This window comes from Anoplophora glabripennis, unplaced genomic scaffold (genome assembly GCF_000390285.2).
Source record: "Anoplophora glabripennis isolate ALB-LARVAE unplaced genomic scaffold, Agla_2.0 scaffold68, whole genome shotgun sequence".
NCBI classification, from domain to species: Eukaryota; Metazoa; Arthropoda; class Insecta; order Coleoptera; family Cerambycidae; genus Anoplophora; species Anoplophora glabripennis.
Window position 1 is genome coordinate 946,839 of NW_019416739.1, and position 22,403 is coordinate 969,241.

The 22,403-nt window shown below is 34.1% G+C and overlaps 1 protein-coding gene across 1 annotated transcript in view; it reads left to right on the top strand.

The window, feature by feature from the left end:
* LOC108905204 (roundabout homolog 2-like) overlaps positions 1 to 13,799 on the top strand; it is a 361,498-nt gene extending 347,699 nt beyond the window's left edge. Inside the window, exons 6-7 of the mRNA XM_018707990.2 lie at positions 4,351 to 4,567; positions 11,837 to 13,799. Of these exons, the coding sequence (XP_018563506.1) occupies positions 4,351 to 4,567; positions 11,837 to 13,740 (2,121 nt within the window). The 3' untranslated portion in view covers positions 13,741 to 13,799. The remainder of the gene's footprint in view (positions 1 to 4,350; positions 4,568 to 11,836) is intronic.
* Positions 13,800 to 22,403: the final 8,604 nt, after the last annotated feature.

A 22,403-nucleotide genomic window follows, 5' to 3' on the forward strand; every position in this document is an offset into this window, starting at 1 on the left:
TAAAAATCGATTTTTTTTCAAAAATTTGAAAAATTAACATTTTCAAACATTAATTTTTTTTTCGAAATCATGCTTTGTAAGTGAGCCAAAGACCCAGAAGATATTCTTAGAACATAAATGAAGAAATCTGTATATGGATTGCATTTAATTTTAATTCTGTCGCCAAAGGCACTGATTTGTTTATTAATTTTTTCTTAAAAAAAATGAGACTATCATGTTATTTCGATCATATTTCCGTTAATTTTGATTCTAAAGACTTTTAAAACAGCTCATTTTAAAGGTTTTTCAAAGTACTTTAAAAAAGGTTCAAATAGTGTTTTTCCTAATATTTATGGTTTTGGCGTTATTTGGTCCCAATTTAGTTTTTAGCTAACATATAATAATGTTTTAAAATTCATAACTCTGTTTATATTACAATTAGAGAAAAACAAAATAATGCCATTAGATTTGTTTTTTTATTACCTTTCTTTTTGTTCATTACAACTTTTTCGTTAAATCCAATGGTTTCAGAGTTATTTGCAAAAAACTGTCCGAAAACAAGCACTTTTTCAGTAAAAAATCAACATTTTCAGTGACGAATTACTCGGAAAGTATTAGATTATCCAAAAAACTATATATAACATTTGCTACTTTTAAATTGGACTCCTCTATCGATTCCTGTGGTTATTTTGGGCGTAAAAATTTCCACCCCCAAGAAGGGGTGGGAACCACCCCCAGGGCAAAAGCACAATTCGGCACTATATAAGTTTTATTCCTTGAGGCATTTCAAAATTCATTCAAAATTTCACGTCAATTGGTTCAGTTATAAAGAATTCGGAGGTAAAAACCCTGAGTAACTTGACTAAATGTATTTCAAGAATGTTAGAAAACATTGCGATTTCAATAAAAACAGTGTCACATATGTTGTTTTGTTTTAATAAATTTAAGGTTTTGCTTGGTAAAAATACCGTATGTGCAATATGTGCTACATTTTCAACATAAATTAATAGAAGAACCAGAACATGTACATCGTATACATGATATTTTGGATGTTGTTACATGACTTTTTACATTTTTTAATATATTGTGTTGCAAATAATGTTTACTTGTTGTTTAATTAAAAACAACGCTTGTGAACACATACGAATTTAATTTGTTAAAAACATCGTATTTCAATGCTTCTGCTAGAGAGAAAGCCGTATGTAGTCATATGCTCCATAATTTTTTTCATGCGGGACTCGGTATTCGAGATACAGGGTGTTAAAGTTTACAAAAAAATACATATTTTCTGCTATATCCTCATAATGCGCTGACGAAATTGGATGAAATTTACTACAGCGTATTCACTTAATCAGACATTTTATTGAATTTAATATTAACCTTGAGGCTTTAACCAGTGGTGTGTTTTCAGTTGGTTTTACTCGAAAATCAGGCTTTTTTCGAAAAACATAAGAGAGTAGTAATTTGCAGAAAATTGAAAGATGAATCCGAAAATGTCATGGTTGTTACCGTAGAGCAGTGCCGTACTATTTTATTTAGAAAAATATGCCACTGATGCCCTGTATATTCACCACTGGAACATGTAAATTTTAGGAAAAGCCCTTAGATTAAGTACAATATTTACATAAATACATATGCCCACTTTCAAATTATTTCAGTGACTAGTTTTTAAATTATTTAAAAAAATTAAAACCCCCCTTAAAATTCACCAAAGAATACGAGGTTTCATTTTTGATCACCATTTGTGAATCGCCCTGTATAAATTACAGTTTTGGTTATTCACCAAAAGGCTATGTCCCATTTTCTCCGAATATCCCATTTTGGTCTACTAATCTCCGTATATTAACATTTTTCTGTTTTTAAACATGGTATTAGCATGAAATACAAAATGAATTGTACCCTATGTTATTTTTGATCATCAAGAATCAAGTTTTATCAATCAAGGATAATTGTATTTAGGGGTGGTTTACCCTACTTTGGGGGTGTTTTCTACCTGATGTGACAATTAGAAGTTATTCGCACCAAGTATGATAATAAATAATAATAAAAAATTGTTTTTATTTTTTTTTCACATTTATAATTTTTGTATATTTGGGGGATGATTTTACCCCTTGAGAGGGATGATTATTTTTGAAAATGATTGATAATGTTGGGAGTACTTGTGTATAAATTATTCTAATGAATGTATTTCGAAACATAATTTTTTTCATGCATTATAATTATTTTATGTACTTTGAAGCCGATGGTTGAACTTAGGGCTGGTTTTATCCTCATTTAGGTGTATTTTTCTTCGGATCTAGTGATTCTGGGTTATTAACGGTTCAATTATCACATATAAAAGAAAAAGAAAAAAAATTGTAATTTATTAATTTATTTAATATATTTTTTGCATTTTTAGGCGTTTAGGGGACGATTTCACCCCTTTAGGGATATTATGGGTTGATTTTCAATCCGGTGCAGACCGTATCAAATACGAAAATAGATATTTTCACGTTCGTAATATTATTTTGATAACAACATAGAAATATTTGGGATTTTACAACTGTTGACGATTCTTAATTTGTAAAATTTTCGAAAAACTGAAAGTGACGCTCATTTTCATTTTTCATTACGAGTATTTGGATATTTTTAGAATTTTCCCTGTCGCCTCTGTCAGTCTCAAAAACAGACGGAAAAAATGGCTTTTTTGCGGTCACTCTTTACAGATACAAGAAAGTTTTTGAAATCAACATACATACCTATTATCAAATAATGTATTAAACAATTTTATGTTTCAAATCGTACACATTTACGAATATAACGTTTTGTCACTAAAAATAAATATTGTTTATTAAAAATGTCACAAACAACTGCTTTTTTAGACAAGGCAAAAATCTCGCATTCGTGGGAGAAATTTTCCGACTCGATTTTTTTGCATATTCAGATTCGTGAGATGTTCCTTAACATGAATAAAGATGAGGCCGGCCGGAAATCTGGTGTCCATTTGTTTAAACGAACTTTTTTTAAACAAATTGTAAAAATTGTTTTTTGGCACATTATAAACAAAAAAGTTCCTATGCACTATGCCTCTAAAATTGATAGTTTTAAAGTTATAAACAATTTAAGTCGAAAAATGCGAAAATGACGATCTTCAACGGCCGATTTCCGGGTTAAAAATTGTTATTTTTGATGTTGCCAGGTACCTAAATTAAAGTTTAAACATCCCCTACAAGATGCTGAAGAGTTTTTAGGACTCGCATTATTCGAAAGCCTTGTTTTTTTAATTATTAATAAAGCGCTATGAGCCGGGCGCGCGCCTCTCTCATACGCGGATTCGCTATTTCGTCCAGCGGCTTCAGCTTATGTTCTTTGAATTTAGCATTCTAAGTACTATTACTACTCATAAAATAATATAAAAATTGATTATTTAAATATCATAATTCATAATAATTTTATTTAATTAATTCAAAATTGTACGAATAGAGTGCAGGAAAAAAATAAAACGGCAATAGTATCAAATACATTTGATTTTTATTAAAGAACATTTATTTAATACTGCATATTATTATTATCACACATTTATTCAATCATAAGAATTCTCACACTGTTCTATGTTACAACCACATAAAGGTACACGAGTGACATAGTTTTTCCTACAAGAACAAGCTTTAGTCTTACAGTTTTTTGTACGTTTACATTGTTTAACTTTGTCTTTGGCTAATGGATCTTTGGTAATATGTATTTACGTATTAGAGACGCGCGCGCGGCTCATAGCGCATTATTCACAATTAAAAAAAAATAATGAGAGTCCCAAAAACTCTTCAGCATCTTGTAGGGGGATGTTTAAACTTTAATTTTGGTACCCGGCAACATCAAAAATAAGAATTTTGAACCCGGAAATCGGCCGTCGAAGATCCTCATTTTCGCATTTTTAGCAACTTAAATTGTTTATAACTTTAAAACTATCAATTTTAGAAGCATAGTGCATAGGAACTTTTTTGTTTATAATGTGCCAAAGACAAAAAAAAACAATTTTTACAATTTGTTTAAAAAAAGTTTGTTTAAACAAATGGGCACGAGATTTCCGGCCGACATCATCTTGATTCATGTTAGAGAATATCTCACGAATCTGAATATGCAAAAAAATCCACAAATGCGAGGTTTTCGCCTTGTCTATATTCCTTCCACCTAGTTTAGATATTGTTTTCCCTCAAGTGCAGACAGACAACGACTATCGTTAGCTAAATTCATAACTTATGACCCCGATATACATCAAAATTTCCTGTAGATAATGCCAAGCGGATTCTGTAAGGGCAATTAACATAAGTGACGATAATAGGCACTGCGCTCCCAGACAGAGCGAGTGATGAATGATAATTTGATAATTTATAGGTAACCTCAGTTGCGGATTTACCGCCGCCCATAATTCAAATTGGACCAGCCAATCAGACCTTGCCATTACACAGCGTGGTAACGCTGCACTGCAAAGCTTCCAGTCCGGAAGGGGATCCGCCGCAGATCCGATGGCTGAAGGATGGCAGGACGTTGCAGAGAGACATTTTACCAAGCAGATATACCTTAAGTTCCAGCGGGACTCTAGATATAGATGGTAAGGAAATGTGTTTCGGTTTTTGTTAGAAAATAAAGTTTACATTACACTTTGGATTGTATCGATATGTACCATTCACACGATACGGCAGTTTGGCAAATATTTGGCAATATCATGTGAAACCGGCTTTACTAATATAAGTTTATTTTATTGGAAACAAATACGTGAACGACTCCAAATAGAGTTTAATTTGCGTCTCATCGCCCTCTTCACGTAACTTCCTTATATTGAAACAGCCTGTATCAATCAATTACAATTTATTAGTTATATTGCATATAAAATCCTACAACACTCTTTTACAGTGGCGGTTTTACCATAAGAGCTGCGGAGCTGCAGAACACATAAAATTTTATGTATTTAATCATATTAAATATCAACAAAATATTTAAAGAATCCAAATGTACTCGCGCTAAAATAATTCTAGGAGCTTATATTATTATTTATTGCGACGCGAGCTACGCTCCTTAATATATGCAACCTCATATACACAATGTGCGGACAGCGAACAATTATATGCCTCCTTTGTTTTTATTGGCTGATCAGGCACGTGACCCAGTACACGGAGATAGGGGCTTTTGCGGCTGCAATAGTGACAGCCACTGCGCTGCAGTCTGTAGTAAATGCAGTAATATTTCGTACGTGGTATGTGGTGGTTTATTTCTGCGAGCGGCACGTGTGAATATTTTCGTTTAGGCGTCTACGGATGTTATAGTTATTAAAATGAATAGCGTTTCGTTTAAAAAAAAACTTTATTTGGTTCTCTGCCTTATGAGGATAAACTAAAAATAAAAGAAGTAAAAGTTATAAAAAAACAATAATGTATACACAAAAGCAGAGTGGGTGTGCGGGTGTGATTTAAAATATTCACTGTTTTGTTTTCCGTGCTTACTTTTCGGTGGGGATAAAGCATGGACAATATACAGTGTGAAAGATTTAAGTCATTAAGCCTTTAGGTAAAATAAATATAAGAAGTCAGTTAGATTCTGCATATTGGGATAATATACGGAAACATATGAACAGGTAATGAAAAATCGTCATGTATTATCTAAAATTATAGATTGCATAAAATTTTGCGGAGCTTTCGAATTAGCACTTCTCGGACACGACGAGACAGAAAATTCGGACAAACCTGATGTGTTTCGTGGACTCGTAAATTTTAGTGTAGATCTTGACGACATTTTAAAAGAACATCTAGCCACATTGGTATGACCGGGATTTTCTGTGATTGTACCGGGAATTAGCTGTATGGTCCTGGATTTCGGATTTGCACGTATAACTCCCGGAATATAATATAATGTACATATATATAAAAAAAGATAAAGAAAAAATCATAACACGCCGAGGAAAATTAAAATTCGTTGAATCGTTGGTAAATTTCACAAACGGTTTTTTTTAATAAACAATATTCAATAATTTAATAAAATATATTTAGTTTATTCCAATTTATTATACCATCAGTAGGTAATTCGTAAATGGATATTTCAAAAAGGTATCAATTTCAAAAATCATTCTTGTGAAAATCTGTATTTTTTTTATAAATTCATTGTTCCTTGAAATTCAGAAGTGCCAGGAAAACGCGTGACCTTGAAAATTTTAAAATTTTTCGCCTGCGGCGCCGTTTAGAGACTCCGGGCACTTAATATCCCGGAATTCAATTCAACAAATGTAACAACCCTAAGCAGAACACATTCAATCAATGTTCACGCGCCACCACTGCTCTTTTACATATTTGAAGCCTTTCAATCGACAAGATTCTTGTCTTGGTTTTATTAGATGTATTCCGATGAACTTCGAAATAATATTAATTTCTTTGCATCTGTTCTTATCACACAGTTCTATTATCTTATTTGTAATAATTTTCCTTACTATTTCCAATTTAATTTAGTTTTATTTAGATTAAACTTAACAGCCATACAATATTGAGTCTAGTAAATATAATTCATGATATCGTCTTTCCTACTCATTAGGAAACTTTTTCTATAAATGGTAACTAAAAACTAATTTGTACAGAATAAAAGATATCATCATTATCATATATCTTGTTTCTGGTAAGCAGGGTTAATTTTGAATCACTACAGGGTGAATCAGAACCTATCCAAAAAAAATCTGGATGTACAGGAGACCCTTACAAATACAATTTTGTAAAGAAAAAATCAAAAAGGGCAGTTCGAAAATGATTTAAAAATACACTTCTGCACGTCACTGGAAAGTGGTCCACTGTAAAACCTGACCTCGCACAATGTTACCGGTATGGCGGCGTGATAAAAACGAACAAAAACTTTCGCAAGGAAAGAAATATGTAAATAGAATTTTATCGCACCTATTTTATATCGGCAAATTCAACTGCTTTTGCCTTTATTAATTAATAGAATTGATTTGTGTTTTTAAACAATAAAATCATTTGACATACCCGATGTTACAACAACAATTGTTCAAAATTTTATCCACCAACGTGTAAACATATTTGAATCCATCTTACTCAGTTTCTACGAACTAACACAAATATTGTCTTGTTTTACCATAGCACAAATGCTTCGCCATAATATAAATGTTGTCTTGCTTCACCATACATTAAAACGATATCCATTAACTCCGAGTTGCTATACACGCAAACCATTTTTGACACTAACTACTAAAAAACTGTTGTAAACACCACAGATAACAGGTTAACACTATCGCAACGACGATTGCAGAATCGGATTTCAGTATTCGGAGTCGCTGAGGTCAAGTGACTCTCCACGCGTATTGCGAATGACGCTAGAGACAGTTGTCCAGCTATGTAGTGGTTGAATGTACCGTAACTTTTCTTTTTTTCTCGGAAACTATAATGATTTTACAAAAAAAATTTGTACGATATTGACTCCATTTCTCATGCCGCATCTATTCCCAAATTTTATTGGATAAGTTGTGAATCACCCTGTATAGTCTCTTTTGACACTTTTCAATTTTAACCATCTTAAGTGACTCACATTATCCCCCTCTTGTCTTGCTAATGCTATGAAGATAGGATATAAACTCCTTAATAAAAAAGGGTCCTTATCAACGCCCTCTCGATAAGGTTGAAAGTGTTCACCTCCACACCTATGGAACATGTGTTAAGTTTCAAACATGTAGGTCACAACTGCCACTGGATCAAAAAATAGTGGTTTTAAAACAGAAACAGAGTTACTAATTCCCATTTTTTAAAGGTTATGAGCATAATTTTAATTTATTGATTGAAATTAATGGTATTTACGAAAAGTATATCATAATAAATGGTAGGTATTAAATTTACATATATAATTACTAGCACGTTTTAATTCTCTAAAAAAAATTAAAAGGGAAACTATAAACTTTAATAACAAACATATTGTATCGTTATCCGATAACTTGGAAGCTTACAAATAATGCTAACTTAATCCCAAACATTTGTTGTAAATTTTAAAATTTGCTCATATTTTGATACATGTAACTGAAATATTGTAAGGATTTATCTCCGGATTCATCAAATTTGCTACCAGTACCAGAAGAAAATAAATGATAAAGAAGATGAAAGAATTTTATAGATAGTGTTCTTGAAAATTACGCTGAGTGCCAGTAAACTTTTGTATCAACCAACTATTTTGATATTTATAGGAGCACTAAAAGGCATATACCAAGACGAACGGAATTATTACAGGTATAAAGGCGTTACGATAGCCGTGGATTTGCGTCTAAAAACAGTTAGACATTTTTGCTCAAGCTTGCGCAGTATTTATTCAAATGTTTTCCAATCACTGACTACTGAAGTCAGTTTGAAGTATCGAATACCGCTTCCTAGATGAATGTCTGGTCAAAATACGAATTGATCTAACCATTGCCATTAGATTCTGATTCAGCTGGTCAAAGTACTATAAAAATACTAATCTGGTGACCCAACAAACTTATAAGGTAGGTTTCAGCTCATATTTTTCTGTTATATAGAACGTACGCAAAAGACCTAATATAAGGAACACGCATGCGAGGAACAAAGTGGAGTGACTCTCTCCAGAGTCTTGTTAGCCGAGGTAGATCTGTTTATCCAGTTGTGAGTTTGAGTACTTGTTCTTATGTATGAGTTTGAAGACACTGCACTAATCGAGAGGCGTGTGTGAGATTATTTTGAAGACAATACTAAAGCAAATGGTTATTATTAAATATTTCTGAAATAATTGATATCAAGTTAAGTTTCGAAAATTGCACCAACGAACAGAAAAATTTATAATAATTATTATAATTGTCTAAAATATGATGATGCTCTCTAAAATACAAGTTGTTTTCTAGTAATTAATTTACGCTTTCTGAAATATAACAATTGATTTCTAAAATCGAAATGGCAAAATTTGAAATGTAATTAACATTCCCTTAAATAACATTGACTGAAAAAATTAAGCTACTCTTATTATTGATTGAATTTTTGGAAATAGCTTGTACATATATAGTTTATATACTAATTCATTGTAAAATTTCATTTTATTATATTTATATAATTCTGTTATTTAATTGGATTATGACCGCATTATGTTCATTTCATTCACAGGAACCACTTTAAGCAAACTAATGTGTGTGCAATGTGTATATTTATTTAACTGTCATGTCAAAGTACATATCTACATACATATTGGAAACAATTACAAGGTGTTTGCAGATTTGGAAATTACATATTTTTTAAGGATAAACATATCCTCGAATTAAAGTGTTAAATGTATCATTAATATTGTTTATTATGGTTCTATTAAAATAAGCTGCAAACAGAAATAGTTTCTCTTGAGAATAAAATTGTACCCGGAGAAATTTTATCGTTTTTTATTTATTAACCAGTAGCAAAAGTCTAGATGTAAAGAATGATCTTGTAGCAGCGCATGGATTTTTTCACATGAAATGGATTCTGTTGATCTTCTGTCAACAAATCGATAGGAAGTAATGAAACACTATCTGCTAACAATAATAAGACTCAGTACAGCTTTACTGACAATAGAATAATAGAAAAGAATGATACGGCAAAAGTCTATATAAATATTGGGTTTATTTATATTGCCGTACGAAATAATCTACAGGTTGATACTTTTATAGAACCACAACTTCTCTTTCATATTCTTTCTTATTTCGCAATTCTTTTGGTATCTTTAACTGTTTAACTGGTATTCCTAAAAATATGACTAGAAGTGTATGGCCACAACAGCGTGATGCGACGTACTACTAGAACCTGAGTTGATGTGTCATTGTAAAGAATCTTGTTGGCTATTTCATTTTTGTTACTTAAATTGTCAACAACATAACTTTCTGCAGTTGCGGCTGATTTCCACCCAGCATGTCTATTGATTGATTTCTAGTTTCACCTGTGCACTCTTATTAGAAATCATAGAAAAGGTATTCTTGTCGACTGGTTGGTGTCAAAAAATAAAACCTAATCTTTATTTCATGAACCATAAAGAACTGTTAAAGCAGATAAAATGTTATACACCACGCACCAGTTAATTTACCAGTCCCGGACTCACAAAATCGTCCTCGACTGGTAAATAATACTTACCTCCTTTATGATGTAAATAACTATTCTCAAATAACAGACAAATTCTCATGACGTTTCTATTATGTCCATTAATGAATATAAGCATATTCAATAGACTGTTTAGGGTCCAAAATATACATACTAGTCGAGGCAATGAAGCACTCAACCTCGGAATTTTTTGCACTAAGACGGATCGGAATGCGGTTTTTTACATTCGCTTCCAAAAATTTTTTGTAAAAAATGTATCTATTTTGTATACAAACCGGAAATTGCATTGCTGCAGCCAAAAATGCATTCAAAAAATACATTTTTTGAGACGGCTTTTAGAAGGTTTAATAACTTTGTAAATAAGAGTCAGAACTGGCCCAAATCGGGTTCCCGGAGGTTTTCGAGGTCGCTCATCACGATTATGATGTTTAAATTGACCCACAGCCGATCTGGAGCTCAGGAACGCCGATGAACGTCATCTCCGTGGGACTCGCCCAAAATTCACGCGGGGAAGGAGAGAAACTCGGCGCCCGGGGGTTTTTTGGGTCGCTGAATTCAAATATGGCATCGGCAAACACCTGGTGCACCGGAACCTGGACGTGGACGTCATCTCCGAGAGTTTTCCTGACAAGATTGCCAAAAACAACCCGAAAATCATTGTGGGGGCGTTTTTTGGGGCGCTGAATCCAAATTTCACATCGAAAACGACCCCCTGAACACTTGCTGCACCGGAACCTGGACGCGGACCTCATCTCCGAGGGTTTTCCTCATATAATCGAAAAAGACTATCCGAAAATCGTTATGGGTTTTTTCTTGGGGCACTGAATCCGAATTTCACGTCGAAAACGACCCCCCGAACACCTGGTGCACCGGAACCTGGCCCTGAACGTCGTCTCCGAGGGTTTTTCACACACGGTCGGAAAAGACAATCCGAAAATCGTTATGGGTTCTTTTTTGACGTTCCGGTGCACCAGGTGCCCGAAGGTACGTTTTCGGGGTGAAATTTGGATTCAGCGCCCCAAAAAAACCCCATTACGATTTTCGGTTTGTCTTTTCCGACCGTGTCTGGAAAGCCCTCGGAGACGACGTTCAGAGCCAGGTTCTAGTGCACCAGGTGTTTGGAGGGTCGTTATCGACGTGAAATTCGGATTCAGCGCCCCAAAAAAAAATCCATAACGATTTTCGGTTCGTCTTTTCCGATAGTGTGAGGAAAACCCTCGGAGATGAGGTCCGCGTCCAGGTTCCGGTGCACCAGGTGTTCAAGGGGTCGTTTTCGACGTGAAATTTGGATTCAGCGCCCCTAAAAACGCCCCCACAATGATTTTAGTTATTAAGTCTTCCAAAAGCCGTCTCAAAATATGCAAATTTTGAATGCATTTTTGGCTGCAGCAATGCAATTTCCGGTTTGTATAAGATACAAAGTAGATACATTATTTACAAAAAATTTTTGGAAGCGAATGCAAAAAACCGCATTCCGATCCGTCTTAATGCAAAAAATTACAAACTTTTGGCCTTTTTAGTGCTTCATTGCCTCGACTATACAGTGAAAATCCGTTAATGGAATATGATCAATAGAAGTCCGTTTAAAGACGTTCGATGGTCATCTTTAAAACATTCTCTTTACATATAACTAAACGTTCTTGGAAAAGTCGCACAGCGCTACAAAAAAGTGGTATTAGCCGTACTCCACACTAGTGTATCCTATAAGTACTTTAAATTTATATTTTTATATTATAAAAAAGTAAAACTTTTTCAAGCAACATTTCTTTTTCCAGATTTACGTCTAGACGATTCAGGCTTGTATACCTGCTCGGCAGTATCTGAAAGCGGAGAGAGTTCCTGGTCTGCGTCCCTTAACGTCGTGGAGGGATCCTCGACGTCCCTCCACCGAAGCCCTGATCCGTCCACTTTTCCAAAAGCACCCAATGCACCCCGCGTATTAAACGCCACAGAATCCAGCATCAGCCTTTCATGGGATAGCGACGAAGACGAAGAAAATGGATTGGTGGGGTACACTGTAGAGTACTGGAGTCCTGATCTACAAACAGGATGGGTGATTGCAGCTCATCGGGTCCAAACGCCCTACATGGTGGTTCACGAACTAAAACCGGACAGTTCCTACGTTTTTATTGTGAGGGCGGAGAATGCTCACGGTCTGTCATCTGCTAGTGTGGTGTCGGGCACTGCTCGTACTTTAGCTAATTCACGATCACTTCCCGGCTCGGAACTTGACACAGCGCGGACAATTCTGAGCACCAAACTTATGGAGTTAAAAGATGCTAAACCGCAATCCTCTAGTTCAGTTAAGCTGGTGTGGACCTTAACAGACAACGATTACGTTGAAGGCTTTTACATAAGGTTTAGAGAATTGTCTGGTGGATCACACAACTACAACATACTGACGGTTTTAGATGTCGACTCGAAAAGCTATACGGTGATAAACCTCAAAAAATTTACGAAATACGAGTTCTTTATATCGCCATTTTACAAGTCCGTGGAAGGGCAACCCTCTAACTCCAGAATTACCCAAACCTTGGAAGACGTTCCCTCTGCACCACCAGAAACCGTGACGGCTGGGGTCTTTAACGACACTGCTGGATGGGTAAGATGGTCTCCCCCTCCACCACAGCACTGTAATGGAGTCATCATTGGGTACAAGATTCAAATTAAAGGTAACGTCATCCGAACCATGACGATGAATGCTACTACAACTTCAATATTAATAAGCAACCTGACATCTGGCGGCCTGTACAACGCGAGGGTGGCAGCTTTGACTGTAGCGGGACAAGGACCTTACTCGAATAGTGTTCCTTTGTTGACAGCTCCAAGAGCGCAAAGTCCTAGAACTTTAGGACCCTTGGTACCACTAGTACGACAAACTTGGTTCGTGATTCTCTTGGCCGTTTTGGTGCTTCTGCTCCTTGCCGGAACTGGAGGTCTGCTCTATATGAAGAGAAGGCAATCCTTGAGCAAACAATTGGGACACTTAAACGTACCAGTTGTGAACGCCTCTCAGTTGAACGCTAAAGAAAGTCTTTGGATCGACAGAGGATGGAAAGCTACAGACTGTGATAAAGACTCATCTATACCATTGTCCCAACCTGCGGACTACGCCGAAGTCGACACCAAAAGTTTGTCCACTTTTTATAACTGTAAAAAGTTGGAAAGTCCCACTCCCTACGCGACCACGATGCTTTTACCTCCTCCGAATTGGTCTGAAATAATCCCCCCGCCGCCAGATCACCCCCCACCAGATTGCCCTCGAGAAAATCCCCCAGCCCCACCACCTAGAGGTGGGGGTAGCAGTTGCAGCAGTGGCGGGTACGGATGCTACGCGGTGCACATTCCCCCTCAATGCAATAAAGTCATTCAATATCCCAGAGCTCGATCTTGCAACAACTGCGACGCTCACTGTTCTCTTGCAAGTGGAAGTTCTGGACACAGGTCTAATAGAGGACATTGCAATAATATTCCCCACAGTTGTGATAAACCGTGGTTCAGTCAGCACAACTGGGAAGATGGTGATGCTGATTGTGAGACTGACATACATTCCTGCACGAGTAGTCACGACACTACCTGTTCCTGTAGTGAGTCCTCCTGCCTTTACGCGGAAGCTGGTCCATCGAATAATCCTAGGCCTATACCTCATTGTCAACAGATGAGTAAACATGTGAAGTAATTTTAGTTGACGTAAATTTTTAGTGATTTGGAAACAGAGTTACATATCTGTGGATTAACTACAAGTGCATTGTTAAGAGAAATGTACTTGCATATCATAAGGCCTAAGCCTTCGAATGAATTGATTTCCTAGTCCTAGTTATTAGTTACCAGTAAGGAAAATTTCTGCCTCCTTGTTCCAGTATATTACTAGGCAACAGGAGGCGTTTCTATATTTATTTTCAACCGAGTTCTGTGTCCCTAACTTTGCTTTTTTGTTAGACGTATTTGCTTGAAAACTGTAAGCAACATCAGAGAAAGAAACTAGGTTATGATACGACACGTATTGTATTTAATGGTGTAGAATTGTGAAAGTGTGTACCTAACTAATTTAGAAAGTTCATTTTTTTGTTGAAAATGACTGTAATAGTATACTCTCGAAATTATTCCATTTCAATATCACATTTTATTTTTGTATAAAAAAATGAATGTAACAGTAGAAACGATACTTACCTTACTGCAACTGAACAATCATATTATACGTAAATAGTTATTCCAGTTGTTTTATGAGGTTCTAGATGTGGTTGTTAATTTGAAGCGATTTGTTGTAATCACTGCCTAAGTAGGCCAGTCATTATAGCTTTTTTTCGGAAAAAAAATACTATTAGAATTTTTTTGCGGAATATTGTTCAGAAACGTGTTATAAACAAAATATCAAAAAATCAACTCGAGACTAGTTGGGAAACTTTGTTAAAACAATGGTCAAAGTTATGGAAAAGTGGTTTTTTGACTCGCGTAAAATAAATTTCGATAATTTGTTTATGCGCAAGAGCTGAAAAATGGTCGAAAATGGCGGTTTTCTCCAATTGCTAATAATCAATGCAATTTTCAGCGCAGACGCTTATAATTCAGGATTTTTTAGGCTTTTTGCACCCTTAGTAAGTGGAAAAATTTCAGCCCGAAAGCTTCATTATTTTGGCGTTGGCGGAATTTGTTATCTAAGAAGATGCTATTTGCAATTGATTTTTCCCAAGTTCAAAGGCGTTGTAGAGTTTCGATCATTAGTTGTTTTTGTACCTAAATAGTTGTACTGAGGATTTAATTTTTCAAATTTAATTTGTTCAAAAATGACTGAAAAAATGTTAATATTTATTAAATTGTTAAGATAGGTAATTATTATAAAACGAAATACTAACGTCTATAGTTTAGTTAGTACTATTTTTCTTCGAATTTAAAAAAAAAAATCGTTGTTCTAAGTTGATTAGAAGCTGAGACAATTTTTTTTTATTTAATCGCAGTGTCCTTAATTATTAAGAGCCGAAATTTGGAAAGAGTATACATTAAGAGCTATATTTTCATGTCCTACATTAACATTAAGGTGAATTCAACTATTTAATTGCAAAAAAGAAGATAGCGGCGATGCGTTCTATTACTCGATCTAGCGAACGAGTGGGAAGAGCGAGGCTAAATAAAAAATTAAATCTCGGGTTGAAATAATGTTAATACCATAGCTTCAATGTTCATGAATTTTCGCTCTACCACAAATTAAAAAAAGAATCATCTCGATAGGTTCATTATTAACCGAGATATGGCCAGCTCCATCGATTTGAAGTCGCTCGATCATTTTCCTGCGCGCTACCAGGCGCATGCTCCGCCTCGCTCTCCCCACGCGTTCGCTAGACCGAGTAATAGAACGCATCGCCGCTATCTCCTTTTTTGCAATTAAATAGTTGAATTCACCTTAATGTTAATGTAGGACAAGAAAATATAGCTCTTAATGTATACTCTCGCCAAATTTCGGCTCTTAATATTAATAATTAAGGTCACTGCGATTAAATAAAAAAAAATATCTCAGCTTCTAATCAACTTAGAACAACGATTTTTTTTTAAATTCGAAGAATAATAGTACTAACTATACTATAGAGCAGGGGTCGGCAAGTAATTTTAGGTGGGGTCCGGATACTTTTGAAAATTTTTAACGAGGTCCAGAAAAAAAATTCATATTTCTTATTTTTTTATTTTAATTTGGACTCAAATTTAATCTGCTTACTAATTAAGAAATCAAAACACTCACACAATTGTAAAATACAAGAAAAAATGATAAGATTGGCACTTAAACGTAAATAACATTTTTAAAATAATTTATTTGAGTAATTTATACTTTCAAAAAATTTTTGGCGGTCCAGTATTTTACCTTCCGCAGTCCGGACCTGGACCGCGGTCCGCCAGTTGCCGACCCTTGCTATAGAGGTTACTATTTGATTTTATAATAATTACATATCTTAACAATTTAATAAATTTTTTCAAAGTAATTTTTAAACAAATTAACTTTGAAAAATTAAATTCTGAGTAAATGCATATGTTAATATAACTATTTAGGTACAAAAGCAACTAATCATCGAAACTATACAACGCCTTTGAGCTTGGGAAAAATAAATTGAAAATAGCATCTTCTGAGATGACAAATTCCGCCAACGGCAAACCATTGAAGCTTTCGGGTTGAAATTTTTACCTCTTATTAAGGGTGTAAAAAGCCTCAAAAATCCTGAATTACAAGTGTCTTCGATAAAAATTGCAATAATTATTAGCAATTGAAAAAAACGGCCATTTTCGACCATTTTTGAGCTCTTGGGCATAAACAAATTATCGGAATTTAATCGGACTTGTCTCATTTTATAGGCTTATTTATTACCTACCTTTTTCGTATGAACTTTTTTTCGCCATGAATAACAGTTTTTTTACGCGAGTCAAAAAACCACTTTTCCATAACTTTGACCATTGTTTAAACAAAGTTTCCCAACTAGCCTCGAGTTGATTTTCTAATATTTTGTTTATATCACGTTTCCGAACAATATTCCGCAGAGAAACTTCTAATAGTATTTTTTCCCCGAAATAGACTGTTTCATATCTACATATAATGACTGGACTAAAGCATATGTTCTGTAATGTATAAACAATAATAACAGCCGCACAAAAAAAGTTCTGTACCAGACATGAGTATACATAGATTTTGTGTATTTTTTTTATTCTGAATTCAAATTTGCAGCTCAATAACCGATTTACTAGGTCATTTTTTCTAGTAAAACGCTAAAACATCCCTAAAATAGGCTGAAATAGTGAGGATAAGATAAAGCTTTATAATGAAATTCAACAATTTGTAAATATTTTGAGAAAATGTTTTAAAATAATATTTTGAGTAGTGGAGAGAAGTGTTTACATGTAAACTACTTCCTCACCCACCCCTATAAGTGGGTTAATTTCACGTCTTAAATCAAATAACGAATGTTCGTGCAAAGCAATGTAAAAGTTATAGCCTCGCATTTTGCAGTATCAAATATAGGTTGTTAGACAACATACCAAAAAATACCTATAATATAACTTTTCCCTCAAAGGGTTTGAAACCACCTACAGACCAGATCCCCACTTACTTACTCCTTTAAATCACACATTTTTCTGTTCAATATTTTTGTCTCAATTTTGTTACCGCGAGTTTTTGGGGTCGCTGATTACGAATCTGAAGTCTGAATACGAAAATTCCTAAATGGCGGATCGAATGAGACGTAAAAACGGAAACGCATTCAAAATTTGAAGATTATGGCTGAAACTTGTTACTTCGTGATTTTCAAAGTCGCTTATCACGAATATAAAGTTTTTAACTCGGATATTCTTAAATCCAAAATGGCGCACTCATCATGACATCATAGAAATTGGTATTTACCACCTAAGGAATTGCTTTTCTGTGGTAAATACCAATTTCTATGGCTTTTCAATGCGCCATAATGGATCCGCCATTTTGGATTTAAAAATTTCTGAATTAAATCCTTCTATTCGTGATTACCCACATTAAAAACTACCGAATTGTTGTTTGAGCCATTATCTTCAAATTTTGCTTGCTTTTCCAATTTTTACATCCGCCTTATTGTATGCGCCATCTTTTGTTAAGGAATTTTCTGATTCAGACTTCAGATTCGTAATCAGAGATCCCAAAAACTCGCGATCAAAAAATTCAGGCAAAAATATTGTGTAACTTAAAGGAGTAAATGGGATCCTGGTCTGTGTGGTTTCCAACCTTTTAGGGGATAAGTTATAATACATATTTTTGATATGTTATCTATTAACCTACATTTATATATTTATGGTAGTATAAAATACAAGGTTATGGTTTTTACACATTTATTTCATCTTAAGGTTCGTACTCAGTGAGCGAACGAAGTCCGAACGAACAACGAACTCCGAACAATGAAGATTCTGGGTTCGCTCGGTCGCTGTTTATCGATTTCGACATAAGAACGAACTCGAAACGAATTACCATTATTTTTAAAGTTTGCTTGGCATTTACTTCGTCCTGTTTTTACTTCACAAATGTCTGAAGAAATTATTGCGGCATCTTGTTGCATAATTATTGCGGGATTAATGAAAACAAATAAGAAACAGAAAAGAAAACGAAGATATTGGATGTCAAAGATTTACCAAAGTCGACATCGATATAGAGGATTGGACCTTTTAACGGACTTGAGGAGTGATTTAGGACAGTTCAATAATTTTTGCAGAATGTCCTCTTCGGACTTTTTACTGCAAAAAATTGTAAAAAGTTACAAATTTTCGAAAAGCAATTCCACCCAAGGAAAGACTGGCACTTACTCTACTATATTCTTTATTTCACTCTACTTTGGGAATATTTTAGCATTTTACTAGAAAATGACCTTGTAAATCGGTTTTTAGGATGCGGATTCGGATTCAGCACGTGGTACAGAACTTTTTTTGTGGGGCTGTGTAGTCATTGCTAATTAATGAAACGTACATTGTTTTCTACTTTTTTGTCACTTGTCACTTTTAGACCCAGTACGTACGAGCGTGTTTTTCATCATCACACCACAGAGGATTTTTGCCACTTCGTTGGAAGACGTTGTTTTATCTTGAAGTGCTCTTACGATAAGTTCTTTTATCGTGTTAATAACGGCGTGATGATAAATTTAATCGAAAATTTAATCAGTTAAAACTTATTTCATGATGAAATTCATACTTTTATTGTAAACATACATTCTCTAAAAGCAGAATGAAAACTAACGTTCGTGCGTGCTTTGTCTTAAAACTGTATGTATAAGTTGTTTTCTCCATTCAACTTCTGTACAAACTTCTGTATAATTACCTTTTTTGTAGATGTTCTCGTGCCAAAAAAATGAATTTGAAAGATATTTGGTACTTAATCCGCATTTTATTCAACACAATTGCTTTACAGTTAAGGAGTTTTTACTAGATTGCCGAATAGTTTTATTTGTATGTATGGTTTTATTTCTAATATAGTAGCTTACTAGAACGCATCCCGAAGGTACTGAGGAAATTATATATTTGCTACAACAAATACAACTATTTATTTATTTACAGTTCGGAAATAACTATTAAACAAAAAACTTTCAGGAAACGTTCTATGCAGCTACTGCATTGGTAAATCTTACGAGCCTAGGCATATTTGTCCTACTTATATAAACTTAGACTGAAACGACTGAAATCCTACTCCTTTAGCAATACCTTTCAGCAGTAAGTAGGTTTTTTATATAATGTGATTTATTAATGAAACTATTTAAATTGTAAATACATATGTAAAACTTTGTACATAGTTTGTTATACCCGACATGATATTGACTACGGTTTTGTAGAAAGTATATTATGTAAAAATTGATGTAGATATTTATTATTTCTGCCCTGTTATTTATATTGAATAAACAGTACTTATTTAAATCTTTCTTGTATACTTGTTCTACCAACACAACCCACGTTTGAATTTTTAATATTTTCCAGTTAGGATAAAAATGCAACCACTTTCAAATTATTAAGAGAATGATTCAAAATTAAAATTAACTTGACGTGAAATTTACCCCGTAAAATGTGTCATTACTTCAAAATTTATTACCAGAAAGAAAACAGATACCTTTGTCGTCTGTCTTATATGTATAAAATTCTATCCAATGTATCGTTTTTAAAATAATGGGCAGTGATTCATATATAGCACAGCATATCAATTATAAAAAATAAGCTCACGGTGAACATTTACCACTTTAAAAAGCTTATAGACTCACCTGTCATCCTCTCCACAATTGTTCAGTGCCATCCTTTCGAACGAAGATGGCCCACCAACACCTACTTATATATACCTGATACGCACGACCTGGATATCACACTTTATCACATACAATACACTGAACTATACACACTATACAATATATACTATACACAGATACACAGATACATAGTACCTATATACATACATACATACATACATACATACATACATACATACATACATAGTACATAGTAACTATACACAGTATACACTACTGCCTACTATCACTACACTATAATAGTCACACATTAACAGTTATTGTACAATACACTACACTATGCACATATACATTACTAGTTACTAGCTCTATTACTATCACTGTCATCACTAGAACTGTCGTCTTCTTCACTAGAGCTGTTGTCATCTCCAAGCGATATTATCAGTGGATCAACCAATAGCTACATCAACTGGCGTGTCGAGACCCCACATGCGTTATTCCTCTTTATGGACATACATAATGCATTTATTTCATGTTTTTGCTGTATCCAGAACCAGATTAATCTCTTCGTGCAAGAATATCCTTCACTTTAATTGTTGTATTCTTTCGTGCTACTCCATTTTTTATCTAGGTCTAAATTAACTCAATGGGATTTAGTTCACAGTGGTAGGATGGCAAGCGAAGTACTGTAATCCCAAGAGCTGCAGCCATTTCATCCACTACATACTTAATGTATTAAGCATTGTTTCGTCGAATTCGATCTTTTTCGTTTTTAACCAGACTATAATTACCGCCTTTCTCCATGCTGATGTTGGCAACTTCTCTAATCTACACTACGACTATGCAGTATTCACTGCAATTACAGCACCCGGTTCCGTATATTGCAAAACAGATTCAATCCATTTTTCAAATACTTTGCTATCCGTATCCTCATGATAGTCTCCTGTTCGTCGTGATTCAAAGACAAGTAAACTCTGTTCCACAAATTCTGCTGTACTGCCAATATACGTTATTATTAGGCGTCTCTCTTTTGCAGAAGGTAACTCAGTGAAAAATCTTTCCAGAAATGCCTGCCATTTGCTTTGGATATTACCATCTTGCCACACTTTTGTCACCGTATAACCTTCATTTTTTCCGTGTAATATATTCAAGACCTCCTCGACGGAGATCGAGGAAGAAATTTTAGAAATTGTCGAAAACCGTGCAATAACAAAATAAAAGACATAATCAGTACCAGTATTAAACAAACAATTTATGTTTTTACAACGGAGTGGTCGAAAATGACAGTAAATCAGGTCTGTATTAGGTATAGTTTTTAAATTTCAATTTTTTAAAATAATTGTTAATAATTGCTTTATTTGACCACTTTCATATAAACGATTTTTGGTAAATTTTTTTTATGAGTTCTAACAACTAACCCAGACAGCACCATATATTCTGAGAATATTCTCTAAACCTTCTAAAAAGATTATATATATTCTGAATAAACCTAGAATATTCATAGAATATTAATATGCTTATAAAATATTCGTAGAAGATCCCTTTTTAAATATACAATGATATACTCCATAGATATGCTAATAATAATACCTCAGGAATATTCTTCAACTAATATTCCTAATACATTCTCAATAATATATACGTAGTTTAAAGAAACTGTAATTTTTATTTAATAGGCAATAAAACTGAATACCTTTTCTAATTTAACAATTTGGAGGAACTATTTATATCGAATTTGCGCTTATTCCAATTTTATGTAAAAAGTTGAAAATTAATCAAAATATTATGTTGTTAATGTTGGTAGTACCTGTCGTATGTTTTGTATTTGTAGTTGCCAGTTGGTAATTCATTGCAGTTGGTTAGAAAATGGTTAGCAACGTTAGGTTAACATGTTCTTGTCCATCAATACAATATATTATAATTTGTACCGAGTTCAATTTAATCAATTTACAATAATAAGTGCTGCATAAACAATGAATTATTATTATTAAAGAACCTATTTTGTATTTTGCACAAAGTAGGTTTAATGCTTTGTGGTGTTTGGTATGCTTAAGATTGATTAGAATTAAAAACGTGACAAAATGGCAGAAAGATGAAAGGAGACCTGGAGACCATATAAACTACAAAGTAAGTTTCCTTTAAGGCTATACTATTATTTGTTTAAATTAACGAAATGACAAGAAAACGAAATAAAATGTGGTATGTATTGGCAGTTTCATAGAGATTAATGAAGTTACAACAAAACTACCTTCATAAAATTCATTGGAGAAGAACTCATCTAGTGGAAGTGTCAGTAAGCCTAAATCTTTGCAAAATTCCGGCCTAGAACTATCTCTTATAAAACCCAGAAATACATTATAGTCCTAGTAACACTGAGATTGATACGTTATTTGCTGAGATCTTAGTCAATCTCTCAGGTATATAGAACTGGCTTTAGTTATAAAATGAGTTTGGGCCAATCACTTCTTGTTTTCATTTTTTACACTTCTAACGTTTGTGGTGGAGAAAATAGGAATGCATTTTCTACTAAAAGTTAAAGAAGTACGTTCAATTGAAAATAGTAATGATATCAAAAATTTAAAACCAAAGTGGAACCGTTTTATCTAAAAAGGTTCTTATGAATATT